The 13,993-nt window shown below is 40.4% G+C and overlaps 1 protein-coding gene across 1 annotated transcript in view; it reads left to right on the forward strand.

Moving 5' to 3' along the window:
• The window catches only part of ccny (cyclin Y), an 83,453-nt gene that overhangs the window by 55,825 nt on the left and 13,635 nt on the right, over positions 1–13,993 (forward strand). The window contains exons 4-8 of the mRNA XM_062992042.1: positions 1,892–1,912; positions 11,625–11,659; positions 12,005–12,108; positions 13,418–13,453; positions 13,809–13,866. Of these exons, the coding sequence (XP_062848112.1) occupies positions 1,892–1,912; positions 11,625–11,659; positions 12,005–12,108; positions 13,418–13,453; positions 13,809–13,866 (254 nt within the window). The remainder of the gene's footprint in view (positions 1–1,891; positions 1,913–11,624; positions 11,660–12,004; positions 12,109–13,417; positions 13,454–13,808; positions 13,867–13,993) is intronic.

The following is a 13,993-nucleotide window of genomic DNA, read 5'->3' on the forward strand; positions in this document are numbered from 1 at the left end:
CTTATTTCAAACATCTTTATTTACCTGACCTTGCTTATTGAGCATAACAATAACAAAATATTAATGACCAGTAGGCTTGCTCTGCCTGAAAAGTATATGCATTGTTCATAACAAATTGCATATTACATTCTTTATAAAACTGGGTACCGTTAAAGCAGCTGTGACATTATGTTGCCATTATACTGCCAGCGGTGCCAGATGTTTCAGATGTGTTGTGTTTTTACCCGAGATCGTCGCCCCACATGGTTTACACATCGTCTTGTTTTTCATGACGTCAAATGAGAAATGTGTCCATATATCGGCTCTCCTCTTTCTCCCTGTTGACACTGTGGAGTTAATCTAGTTCCATGAGTAAAGACAGTTCACAGGCTAGTCTGGTCTTCCCGGGTTTAGATCAAATTTGTGCAAGTGTGCTCTTACCGCGGTACTGCAAAAGAGATTAGTACTGATTGGATGGCTACCCGGCTTGTCCCGCCTCTCCAAATACGCTAAAGTAGTTATGATTGGGATGCATCCCTAGTTCGTAGAATGGATTTGAAAGGATTTTGTCCATTAGTTGCAGCCCCAGACCCCAGAATGCTCCCTGTAATTAGAACTAAATGGATACGGAGGCAGGATTACAGATGGTCTGATGACAGTGAGGTTTGTTTAGTGTGGAAGTGTGTGTTTGTGTGTAATGGTTTGATTTAGTGAAGCTCTGTCTCTGACCGAGATTGCTGTGGGAATTTGTATATAGGCTGTTTGATGTTATTAATGGAGCTCGGCTTTACAGGCCACATTGAATCTGATTAGCGGCGGATCTGTTCTTACGTAACCGCTCCGCCGGAGTGCGTCTCATGGTTTATGCATGATGGCCGATCAAAAGGTCCTGAATCTGGTAGCTGTTAAATATGTAATGCTCATTTAGTGAAATAGTGAAAGTTTTTCTGAATTCAAATTTCATGATGCACCATAGAACACTTTATCCTGGTCAGGGTACACCAGTAAATTGATTGTTCTCACTATTTAAAATTGGCAGACTGAATAGAACACTCAGACCACTAACTTTTAAGATTTAAGATCACTAACTGAGTCCTGTGTGCACATCTGGCAGTTTGCTTTCAATGTAAGACTCTAGTTTGAGTTGAATAATCTTCAATACTGGTGTGTGATATGATGAGAACCTTAGCAGCAGTATTGTTTCTAGTTCTACAGATCTAGTTCTACAGATCTACCTTTTTTGCATTTTTCCCAAATTTCCTCCCAATCTAGTCGTATCCAATTACCCGATTGCATTACACTCCTGACTTAGGAGAGCCGTGACTAACACACGCCCCCTCCGACACGTGTGCAGTAGCCGACTGCACCTTTTCACTTGCACAAGGCGAGTTCAGATTTCCACATGGAGAATCACACACTGATCCTCATTATCCCTCGTCTCTGTGCAGGTGCCATCAATCATCCAGCAGAGGTCGTAATTGCATCAGTCATGAGGGCCTAATAATTGATTATTTTTTTTTTTTTTTTGTCTTACAGCATTGCATTATTCAGTTTTGCAGATCACACTTGGTATGACTACATGAATTGTGTGCTTTGTTTTTACGACAGTGCCGTACAAACCACAACTCAAATCTCATCACCACACTTGTAACTGGCTTGGCAGAATCATTAACACAGGGATCATTAATATAGGATTATTTAATATAGGGTTTTTTGAGCTTGAAAATGGTTAGTAATTTTTTTTCCCGTTTTATAAACATTTACAAGCTTTCAATTGTATTTTGTGTACTGTTAGTAATAACCGACTTCTAGTATTGCTAATTATACATAAAACTAAAAATGCTTTTCGAGAAAATGAATTTTTTTTTTTACTCAGTTGAAAAAAAAATCCATCTTGCTTCTTGTCTTTCAGTTCCTCCATTCAACAAGAAAGGTATGTTCACTACCAAGGTTGCCTCAAAGTCATGTTATTGTCTGTGTTTTGGCTTTATCTGTGACGTTGTGCTCATGCTTCACTTAGCAATAATGTCCAAAAAAGGTTTATATCAGTGAAACATTAGTCATGATTCCAGAATTATATCTACATCATACAATAATAGTGGGAGGGTTTGGCAAACATCAAAACTTATACAATCAGGTAAGGTAGCTATGAAATTAGTTCTTCTCCAGTTTGTGGACCATCACCTAAACACCACACTTCAAATGAAACGATATGGAGGAGCTCTGTAGTGCCTGGAATCCCAAAGCTTTGGTATGAATTAGAACATCAATTGCGAGCCAAGATACTTTGAACTAAACAGGCACAAATCCCCACAGACACGATCATATGGAGTATCATATGAGCATTTTTCCAAACATTCCAACAAGATTGTTTGGCTACAAGCAAGATGGGCAGCACCACACTGATGCCTATGCTGGAGGGATTATATTCCTTGTTCGTGTCAAATGACAAAAATAACTAAAACAAATGTTCTGATTGATTTTGTGTTTAAACAAACCAATCTTTGGGTGCTCAGGTGGCGCAGCAGTAAAGGTAGCTCAATACTGCTGGAATTCAGGGTTTGATTCCCCAGTAGTGCTATCGGCTGGTCAGGGGCCTACATACATCAGGCTTTGTCTGATTAGGGGAATGGCCAAGGCCCCACGATGGATTGGCATCCTGTCTGGGGTGTCTTAGACCCTGACCAGTATAAAGTGATGGTAACACATGAAAATTTAAATTATTAATCAGTGCTCTTATTTGGAAGAGGTATATTTATGGAATCATGCCTCACATACTGCTTTATGTAATGTGCTTACATTAGACCGTGTGTCGCTGATGTGGATGTGCTGCAGCTGTGTGTTTCCGGTGCAGAACAGCTCAAGCATGCCGCCCGAAATGTTACACGTGCCCCGTCAGACTGTTGTGGCTCAGGCTAAGAATAGTGTTAATATGCCATATAAAAGCGCATTGACTGTGTAGTGTGTGTATGTAGCGTGTGTAGTGTGTGTTAAGCAGTGTTAAACAGTGTTAAACTGCATGGAATTAAAAGATTGGAGCTGCAGGTCTGTTCATGTTCATTCTCCAATACACACACACACACACACACACACACACACACACACGTACACACGTGTATGCTTTGAAAATACAAATCCCATTTCCAGAAAAATTGGGACATTTTGTAAAATGAAATAAAAGTACAAAGAAAATTTGATAAACAAATTTAGAAGTTGAGTCAGAGGTATGATTACCAGTGTTACATCACATTTCCTATTAATCAAGTCAAGTCAGTTTTATTTATAAAGCACCTTAAAAGACCTCAAGTGTCATCGAAGGTGCTGTACGGTAAAATCAGAACAATAATAAATCAAATCAATAACATAAACTACAGTGAAAGACATATAGCAAAATAAAAATTAATGTAAGTAAAAGTTGGCAGAGAAAAAGCCATGCTAAAGCCCAAAAGCCTGTGAAAACAAATAGGTCTTTAAGTTGGATTTAAAACAATCAATTGTAGGGGACGCCTTAATAAAAAGTGGCAAGCTGTCCCATAGTTTCGGGGCAGCCATAAAAAAGCCTGGTCACCTTTGGACCTCGTCCGAGTGCGTGGGACAGTTAAAGGCAACTGGTCAGAAGATAGAGGTAGAATGGGGGCAGATGAGATTAGATATATAGGATGGGGCTTCACCGTGGAAAGCCTTAAATATGAATAAAAGAACCTTAAATTCTATACGATATTTTCCTTGGAGCCAATGGTGGGAGACCAGGATTGGTGAAATGTGCTCCCTTTTCTTTGTACCAGTGAGTAATCGAGCAGCTTCATTTTGCACAAGCTGCAAACGGGACAGAATGGGATGGCAGATCCCAAAATACAGTAGACCCTTGAGTTACGAACGGTTTACCATATGAACATTTTGGATTGATCAAAAATTTTAATCGTGATTAATCTCAGAATTTCACATAGTTAATCACGATTAATCGCATAAAAAAAATCTGTGTAAATGTTATAGAAAACAAGGATTTTTAAGTGAAATGTTACAATTAAAATGGTGAACACATTTTATGCTAAATGTACTGATGTTAAAAACTGCTGGGACAAGAGAAAACTGTAAGGGAGTTTTATTCACTCACATACTAGACAGTAATACTATCCAGCAGAGACCCTTGACTTCGTATATATGTCAGATTGTAGGTTAAAATTTCTCCATCAGCAAACATTGTAGATCAGCGGTGCTTTAGGTGGAATAAGGCGTAGTTATTGTAACAGACTTTTCTGTGGTTGTATCGTGACAGTGGTTTGATGGACGTTTCTACACGAAGTGAGTGTGTTTTGACCCTTTGGGGCTTCCATAGTTCATGGAATAGCATGCTTGGCTAATGACTCTAGCTTTCCGCTATTCGGTACCGTAGCAGAAAAAGTAATAAAAGTGTTCTGCTCCCGACAACTTGTGAATATACCGTGTATTTATTTCTTTATTAAGAAAGTGCAGCACTATGACGCTCGGTTACATTTGAGAAACGCTGTCTTAATGAGAGTTGCCGTGCACGGTCAAGTCTCAACATGAACTACGGATGACTCGCAGAGCCAAATAGAATTTGCGTTAACGGCACTATTTTTTTTAAATCGCGTTAAATTGAGATCGCGTTAATGCGTTATTATCGCGTTAACTTCGACAGCCCTAATATACTGTATATACAGTATATATATACAGTATATATATATATATATATATATATATATATATATATATATATATATATACTGTGTATATATATATATATATATATATATATATATATATATATATACAGGGGTTGGACAAAATAACTGAAACACCTGTCATTTTAGTGTGGGAGGTTTCAAGGCTAAATTGGACCAGTCTGGTGGCCAATCTTCATTAATTGCACATTGCACCAGTAAGAGCAGAGTGTGAAGGTTCAATTAGCAGGGTAAGAGCACAGTTTTGCTCAAAATATTGCAATGCACACAACATTATGGGTGACATACCAGAGTTCAAAAGAGGACAAATTGTTGGTGCACGTCTTGCTGGCGCATCTGTGACCAAGACAGCAAGTCTTTGTGATGTATCAAGAGCCACGGTATCCAGGGTAATGTCAGCATACCACCAAGAAGGACAAACCACATCCAACAGGATTAACTGTGGACGCAAGAGGAAGCTGTCTGAAAGGGATGTTCGGGTGCTAACCCGGATTGTATCCAAAAAACATAAAACCACGGCTGCCCAAATCACGGCAGAATTAAATGTGCACCTCGACTCTCCTGTTTCCACCAGAACTGTCCGCCGGGAGCTCCAGAGGGTCGATATACACGGCCGGGCTGCTATAGCCAAACCTTTGGTCACTCGTGCCGATGCCAAACGTCGGTTTCAATGGTGCAAGGAGCGCAAATCTTGGGCTGTGGACAATGTGAAACATGTATTGTTCTCTGATGAGTCCACCTTTACTGTTTTCCCCACATCCGGGAGAGTTACGGTGTGGAGAAGCCCCAAAGAAGCGTACCACCCAGACTGTTGCATGCCCAGAGTGAAGCATGGGGGTGGATCAGTGATGGTTTGGGCTGCCATATCATGGCATTCCCTTGGTCCAATACTTGTGCTAGATGGGCGCGTCACTGCCAAGGACTACCGAACCATTCTGGAGGACCATGTGCATCCAATGGCGGTGCCGTGTATCAGGATGACAATGCACCAATACACACAGCAAGACTGGTGAAAGATTGGTTTGATGAACATGAAAGTGAAGTTGAACATCTCCCATGGCCTGCACAGTCACCAGATCTAAATATTATTGAGCCACTTTGGGGTGTTTTGGAGAAGCGAGTCAGGAAACGTTTTCCTCCACCAGCATCACGTAGTGACCTGGCCACTATCCTGCAAGAAGAATGGCTTAAAATCCCTCTGACCACTGTGCAGGACTTGTATATGTCATTTCCAAGACGAATTGACGCTGTATTGGCCGCAAAAGGAGGCCCTACACCATACTAATAAATTATTGTGGTCTAAAACCAGGTGTTTCAGTTATTTTGTCCAACCCCTGTACATACATACAGTGAGCGAACATTCGGACAGCGGACAGTGTTTTTCCTGTGTTTTCTTTATATTTTGTAAAATTCCAGTAGCTGTCACTGCATCAGACAGAGGGGACAGTGAGTGAGAGAGAAAAAGGAATTCGGCTCAGTAAAGTATTCTTTCTTTCGTTCAGTTACACCTACAAAATACAATACTGTTGAAATAAAGAAGGAAATAATAGAGGAATATGAGAGTTATTGTTGTGTCTGCTAGATACATTTTATAAAAAAAAGAAGGAAATGTATTATGGTGTATGGTACAGCACACGTACTGTACTGAAATGTGATGTGTGTGTGTTTATGTACAGTACTACTGTGTATTGTTGTTTATTATTATTTATTACAGTATTATCTATTCCATAATTTAAGATTAAGTGAAATATACTTGTATTTATAACAAAAAAGAGCATTTAAGATATTAGAAAGGTTAGGTAAGGGGGGTTTGGGAGGTCTGGCACGGATTAATTCTATTTACATGATTTCTTATGGGAAAAATAGGTTTAACTAATGAACACTTTGACTTAGGAACAGCCCTTTGGAACCAATTAAATTCGTAAGTCAAGGGTCTACTGTAAAGGGAATGACAATAGTCGATTTGAGAGGAGATAAAAGCATGGGTAACAGTCTCCAAATCTTTAGAAGACAGGATGTTTTTTGTTTTTTTTAGTTTGCTGTGATTAATTTGACTTTTAGACTTAAAATACTTTCCCCAGGCAATCAGCTTACTCAACAAGGACTACTCCCACATCCCTCCGTTTTAATAAATGCTCGTGGGTTTCACACAAGCTTCCCGCATTTTAATAGTTAATGCACATGCACCTTATGTGTAAATAATCTCTATTGCACAATTTTTTATCACTACTATATTGTTTATTTTATTCTATGTATATATATACCATTGTTTATTGTTTATTATATGTTTAGATATAGTGTACCTTTTACTATTTAACTTGTATGTATGTTGACACCTGCACCTAAAGAAATTCCTTGTACATCTGCTACTTGGCGAATAAAAAAGATTCTGATTCTGATAAAGAAAAGACACTATAAACAGACTGAAACATAATATGCAACATGACAAATAGGAATTACATGGTGTTTAATTCAAAGAAAATAAATAATAAATTATACTTTTTAGTGGTTTGGGACAAATTGTTGCAGTTTTTCAAATGGATATTTGTCCATTCTTGCCTGATTCGAGATCTCAGCTGCTTAACAGTTCATGGTCACCGGTCTTATTTACCTTGTCATGATGTGCCACACATTTTCAATAGGTGACAGATCTGAACTGCAGGCAAGAGACTGAAGAACATTTAGCTTCACAAGTTATGATTGAAAACATTACACTTCATTCTGTTACTGGCACAATTTCATTTAAATCTCTTTGGGTTTGGGTAGGGTATGTTGTTTTTATTAAAAGAGCATTTGGGTAGCGCAATACTCTAGCCCAGTAGTATTTGTCAGTGCGCTCTAAATGCAGCTCCCAAGCCTTTGTGGACCAGATCCGCTGTAGCGAGTCGTAATATGTATACAGGTGCAGCCAAAAGGGAAAAAAACTGTTTTTATAGATATTTTACATTGAAAAAAAAAAAAAACTAAACCCATGTGAATAAAAATCACTGCTTGAATCATTTTCAAAGGTGAAAAACAAACGGAGGGATTTATTAAGTGGCACAGCTTAGCAAGTTGCTGCAAATAGAGCTGTTTGTACACGTTGTTCTGAGCAAACACAACCTCGCTGACGGTTTAATAACTTTTAATGAGTGCAGTACCCACCAGAAACGTTGCCATTCCTAGAAACACAAATGAAACAGGCTGTAAAACACATTTTCCTTTTCCTATCCTGGATGTTTTATTGAACATATTAACAAAAGACTCCCAAAAGCTAAGCATTATATAGATTTCAGCCCACTGGTTTTCAATGAGGGTTAGTTCAGGGGACATGGATGTCCTTTGCAAAACCTTAATTGTATTGCCATTGATTTTTATTTTTTTTGTTTTGATGTGTACTTTGGATCAATGCCCTGCTGAGTATCCAGTCACTGCCTAGTTATGCTTTTTGGCCCAGGCTGTCAGGTTTCAATTTAATATCTGTTGGTGCTTGATGGAGTCCATGATAATTTGTATTCAACCAAGTTGTTCAGGGCTTTTGAAAGAAAACCAGCTTTACACCACTGATCCAACAACCTGCTTCATAGACCAGGTTTTTTTTAGGGATAATGGCTATTTTTGGTGTCTGAACCAAACCCATCTGACCATAGTACACAGTACCTGTAACATCTGGCAAACTGTAGCCATTTGTGTGTGTTGGTTTTTTCTATGATTTCCTCCCCAACTCTTCCAGACAACTTCTGGTTATGTGGATGATGTTTTATTGTAGTTTGTAAGATCTTTAAATCCCAAGACCTAATTAATGTCTGCTATTTCCAAGCTGTGATTCTTGCAGATTCTCCTCACTGTATATGCTTTTATAGACATAAGCTGCGTCCGAAATCGCATACTTCCATACTCAATAGTACGCGAAATGAGGACGCGAGAGCGGTTAGTATGTCCGAATACATAGTATACACATAGGGACACGAGAAGTACCCGGATGACCTACTTATTGGGCAGCCATGTTTGAGTATGCAAGTGATGCACACTTGCGGTCTGCTAATGTATCCCATAATGCAACTGGAGCTGCGTAGGTGTTCGAAGCGGAATAAGAAACAAGAAGATAGCGGCCCTCTGAGTCCTCTGTTTACAAGTGTAAGTAAGATAAATAAAATAAACATTTTAAAGACGAATAAATAACAAAAAGACGATAACTATCCAAAATTTTGGCGAGTGGTGTTTGTAATGAGTCTGTAACTATGGTGATATTACGTCATCACGTCCCCACGTCATCACTTGACGTTGGAAAGATGGCGGATGTAGTACGTAGCGGTGTTGTGTGCATACTGCATACTTCTGTACTGAAAGTATGTACTTTTTTACCGGCCAAGTAGTGCATATACTTCCTCCAATCTAGTACGTACTCTCTAAGTATGCGATTTCGGACGCAGCTATAGACATATATAGACCTATGCACTCTTACAGAGATATTCTTAAAATTTTTAGTTGCTTTTAACTTCTCCATTATTGCCCAAATATTTAAAATGTAGCCATTTCTTGATTTCTTTTGTTATTATCAACCTTCAGCTGAACATCATTGTTGTATTCTTTAGTCATGTGAACTTTCATGCTTGTGAGTTTGAATCTCAGCTTTGCTAACAGCTGGCCGGGCACCTACACAAACAATGATTGGCTAGTCCAAGAGAGGGAGTTTTCCCAAAACACAGCTTTATTTTTACGGACGGATCAAAAAGAGAGACCCATGGTGCCCAGGTGCCGCAGCAGGATATTCCGCTTGCACACCAGCACCAGGTGTTGCCATCGGTCGGCTGGGCACCATCTAGCGGGCATAATTGGCAGTGCCTGCAGCAGATACTAATTGGCCACCGTGTCTGCAGGGTGGGGGCCGGACTATGTGTGGGTGGATGGGTCTTCATACGCTGTGTAAGGACCCTGATTGGCGGAAGAGACGCCTGTGCAGAATGCACGGGCGAGAAGAGGAGGGCTGTGCACGTGTCGAAAGAGGCGTGTACAGCGACATGCTCTCCTCGGATGCAATCTGGTATCTCTCAGCAGCAGAAGACAAAATTGAGTGAGGAAAATGGGGAGGAAAAAAAAGAGAGCGAGACATGTGGGTGCCACGTTTTTTACCAACGGCCACTGTAATAGTATCCGTCTCTCTCATCATGCCTCAATATTCACGAAAGAGGCTCATGCGCTCCTCTTGGCCATCAGACATATATCTATTAGTCCCTATAAACACTATGTGATTTGCTCCGACTCCTGCATGCAAGCTCTTGAGTCCATGAGAACAGATCACCCAATAATCTAAGAACTGCTTAAATTGGACGAAGAACTTTACAGCCGAGGAGTTTCCATTGTCTACTGCTGGATTCCCAGTCATAGTGGCATAGAAGGAAATTAAAAAGCAGATAGCTTGGCAAAAGAAACAAGAAACAAAGAGATTGCTTGGAGATACATCCCAAAAACTGATGCCTAGCTGGAAATCAAAGACTACTGCAGAAAAAAAATGGCAAGAAGACTGCTCCACCAATACCCAAAACAAACTGCATGAAATAACTCCCGACATCAATATTAAACACACCCCAGATTTCTTAAATAGGCAAGACCAGACAATTATAACCAGGTGCCGAATTGATCATACTGCCTTCATTCACCGACACCTCCTGGTTGGTGAGCAGGCACCAACCTGTCAATTCTGTGCTACACCCCTAACAATCAAACATATTTTATTAGAATGTCCTACAATTTCAGCCGTCAGGGACAGTTTTAATAGGGTTGAGAACATAAAACAAACCAAGAGATGGGTGGGCCATAGGGATTGCTCATAACTGCTGCAATTACAGCCTGTGCTGGCTGATCAATGGCGCCTGCACAAAGATGCGGGATGACTGAGGTGTGTGACTGTCTGTGCAGTCGATTATTGTACACATCGGTTATTGTACACATGTCAAAGGAGAGAAGAGTGGAGGTCTGCAGCAGCCAAGGTGAAAATACAAGTTGGTTTATTAGACACGACTAGATGAAAATGGAGGGAAGCTGAGGGGAAAATTCCAAAAAAAAAAAAAAAAACACCTTCTTGTTTCTACACTCACTTGTAGTCCTACAATTACTGACTGTAGTCCATCTGTTTCTCTGCATGCTTTGTTAGCCCCCTTTCATGCTGTTCTTTAATGGTCAGGACTCTCCCAGGACCACCACATAGCAGGTATTATTTAGGTGGTGGATCATTTTCAGCACTGCAGTGACACTGACATGGTGGTGGTGTGTTAGTGTGTGTTGTGCTGGTATGAGTGGATAAGACTCAGCAATGCTGATGGAGTTTTTAAACACCTCACTGTCACTGCTGGACTGAGAATAGTCCACCAACCAAAAATATCCAGCCAACAGCGCCCTGTGGGCAGCGTCCTGTGACCACTGCTGAAGGTGAAACTCAGACAGCAGCAACAGATGAGCGATCGTCTCTGACTTTACATCTACAAGGTGGATTAACTAGGTAGGAGTGTCTAATAAAGTGGACACGGTATTTTAAAAACTCCAGCAGCGTTGCTGTGTCTGATCCACTCATACCAGCACAACACACACTAACACACCACCACCATGTCAGTGTCACTGCAGTGCTGAGAATCATCCACCACCTAAATAATACCTGCTCTGTGGTGGTCCTGTGGGGGTCCTGACCATTGAAGAACACTTTTCACACAATATCTTTGTAAAGGTCAGCAAGCAATTAAAACCGTGAGGCAATGGGGCAAATCTGTGCTGTGCACGCCGCTTAGAAAAGCTCAAAGTAAGCAGCAACGACAGAGGAAACAAGCACAGCTAGCTTAAAAGCAGTTTGTCAGGTGTCATGTGATTTGCAGCGTTACATCTTATTTTGGTTTGTGGTGGGAGGTATTCTGAAGGATTGGGTACAGGTCTTGTTTAGATGTGTTACTGAATAATGGTTTCTCTTTACAGTTCGGGAAAAGCGGAAAAGTCTGTACCTGAACCATGTGAGTATCGCCCACTACATTCAACTACAATACAGTATCACACAACTCCAACTCCAGCACATCTCAGTGTAAATCAATTCTTACTTTCAGTTCAGACACAGAATATGGAAGTGTTGAGCAGGTTTTTTGTGATGTGATTGGGGTTTGTGGGTATGATTTTCCCCAGTGATTTGTCCACATTAATCTGGATATGTTAAAAATACTAAACCAAAACTGTGTCTTTGACCACATAGTTTGCCAAACATATTCCTGAGCCAATGGGGTCATAGTCATCACCAAAGAATGCCAGTTTTTGAATGCAGGCTCACCACAGCTTATTTGTCTTGTTCATGTATTGTGTTTCAGCAGCACACATCTGGCCCAGTGAGACGCAAGTATAGCTCCTGCTCGACCATCTTCCTGGATGACAGCACTGTCAGCCAACCCAACCTCAAATACACCATCAAATGGTACAATCACTTTCACCTGAGCGTATGATGTATCTTGTGTTATGAACATTTCAACAATTGTACTTGTTCATAAATAGACAAGAATCATTTTGGGAAGTCCTTCAATTTGATACTTTTTTATGTTTATTACTAATTGTACTATGTACTAATTAGGCCAACTGAGTGCTTACACAGACAAACGATTGTGTGTGTGACTTCATATCAACTCATGAGAGTGAAAGAAGTGTTGGTACTGCACACGTCTCAAGGGGGAGTGTGGCAGTTATGACTTTTCCTAGTCAGGAGTGAAGGTCTGCAGCAGTAGAGATGACTTACAATCGGGTAATTGGATATGACTAGATTGGGAGAAAATTGGGGAGAAAAGCCTTAATAGAAAAAAGTTTATATACACTCATGTGGGACATGTATTGAATAGCGAATTGGATTTATTAGCTTATTACCAGTTCAGATCTCAGTGGTACTATCAACCAGTCAGTCATGACTTATCAGTGCACTCTCAGTGCTGGCTCAAGCCCAAATAAAGTAAGGGAGGGTTCCATTAGGATGGGCATCCAGCTTAAAAACCTAGTGAGTTGCCTTGCTGCCTACTGCCTACCTAGGCATCTGCCTAAGTAGTAAGGATTCTAATAAGACATCAAACTCATAGGGCAGATTATTTAGATGCGATTGTGTCACCGCAGTTTTCGCTTACTAAGCTAACACAAGTAGCCTCAGGCCATTCAAATCAATTGGCTGAGGCGGCACAAGCCTCTAGCTTGCCAGCTAACATCTTCCTCCATGTACCGAAAACGGTTAAATTGTCATTTGTGAACATTTATACAAATTAAAAATAATTGAGAATGTATTTGCATTCAAAAAGAACTCTGCATTCGTCCGCCCTGTTTGTAATGTTCTGTGAGAAAAGTTGTGCCGCATTGAATGCTGGGATTGCCTTAATCGCTAAGGAAGCATTGGATGCTCCCTCGTTATTCAGTCAGATTATCGCTTAGAATTAAGGCACCTCAGTAGGCAGCATTTTAAGGCATCTAAGAATTCAGACAGCCTTCTTCTTGGGAGTGCGCGTACGATGACATAAAATGCCATCTGTGTAGAGAGATCACTGGGTTTTCAGACTGACCCATAGAGTAAATAACTAGTCTAATGTCACTGAGATGCACATTGTTAATAAAATATGAATTAAGATGGTATAAGTGATACCTTTGTGAAAATCATCCTATTACCTGTTCTAATCCAGCCCCTCAGTGCAATGTGTCCTTTTTAATCAGTAATGTTGAATTAAATGTCATTTTTTTCTTCTTTTTGTTCACAGTGTTGCACTGGCAATCTACTACCACATAAAGAACAGGTGGGGGTCTCATCAGTATGTCTTTATTATTCACAACAGCAAGCAAGCAAGCATTTCGCTTATTACTGTACCAGAAGCCTGAATAGCAGAGGTAGTGTGTTTGCTGCATAGGAACATCAGTGGCATTTCAAAGCCTAGGACTGGTCCCCCAAATGCCACAAACTTTAGAACTGAGCTGCATGGGCACTGGACCCAGTGGGTGATCAGCGATCATGCCCTTGATCAGAGGGATTAAAGGAGTTTGTGGTCACATTATTTTCCTTTCTGTGTAAGATAATCTGAATTTAAATCTTCATGCATGGTGTTAGACACGTCTTGTCAAGGCTATGCTTTGTGTCTTTCTCTGTCCTTTCAGAGATGTGGATGGGCGAACGCTCTTAGATATTTTTGATGAGAAGCTTCATCCACTGTCGGTAAGTCACCAACTAAAGTCACGCCCAATTCATTTCCATTAATAAATAACAAACAACATATAGTGTTAATCTTGTTCAGGGTCACGGCGGGACTGATTTAACTGTAGTGAAACACTACAAAACAGTA

The sequence above is a fragment of the Trichomycterus rosablanca genome, chromosome 3 (genome assembly GCF_030014385.1).
Source record: "Trichomycterus rosablanca isolate fTriRos1 chromosome 3, fTriRos1.hap1, whole genome shotgun sequence".
Taxonomy (NCBI): domain Eukaryota; kingdom Metazoa; phylum Chordata; class Actinopteri; order Siluriformes; family Trichomycteridae; genus Trichomycterus; species Trichomycterus rosablanca.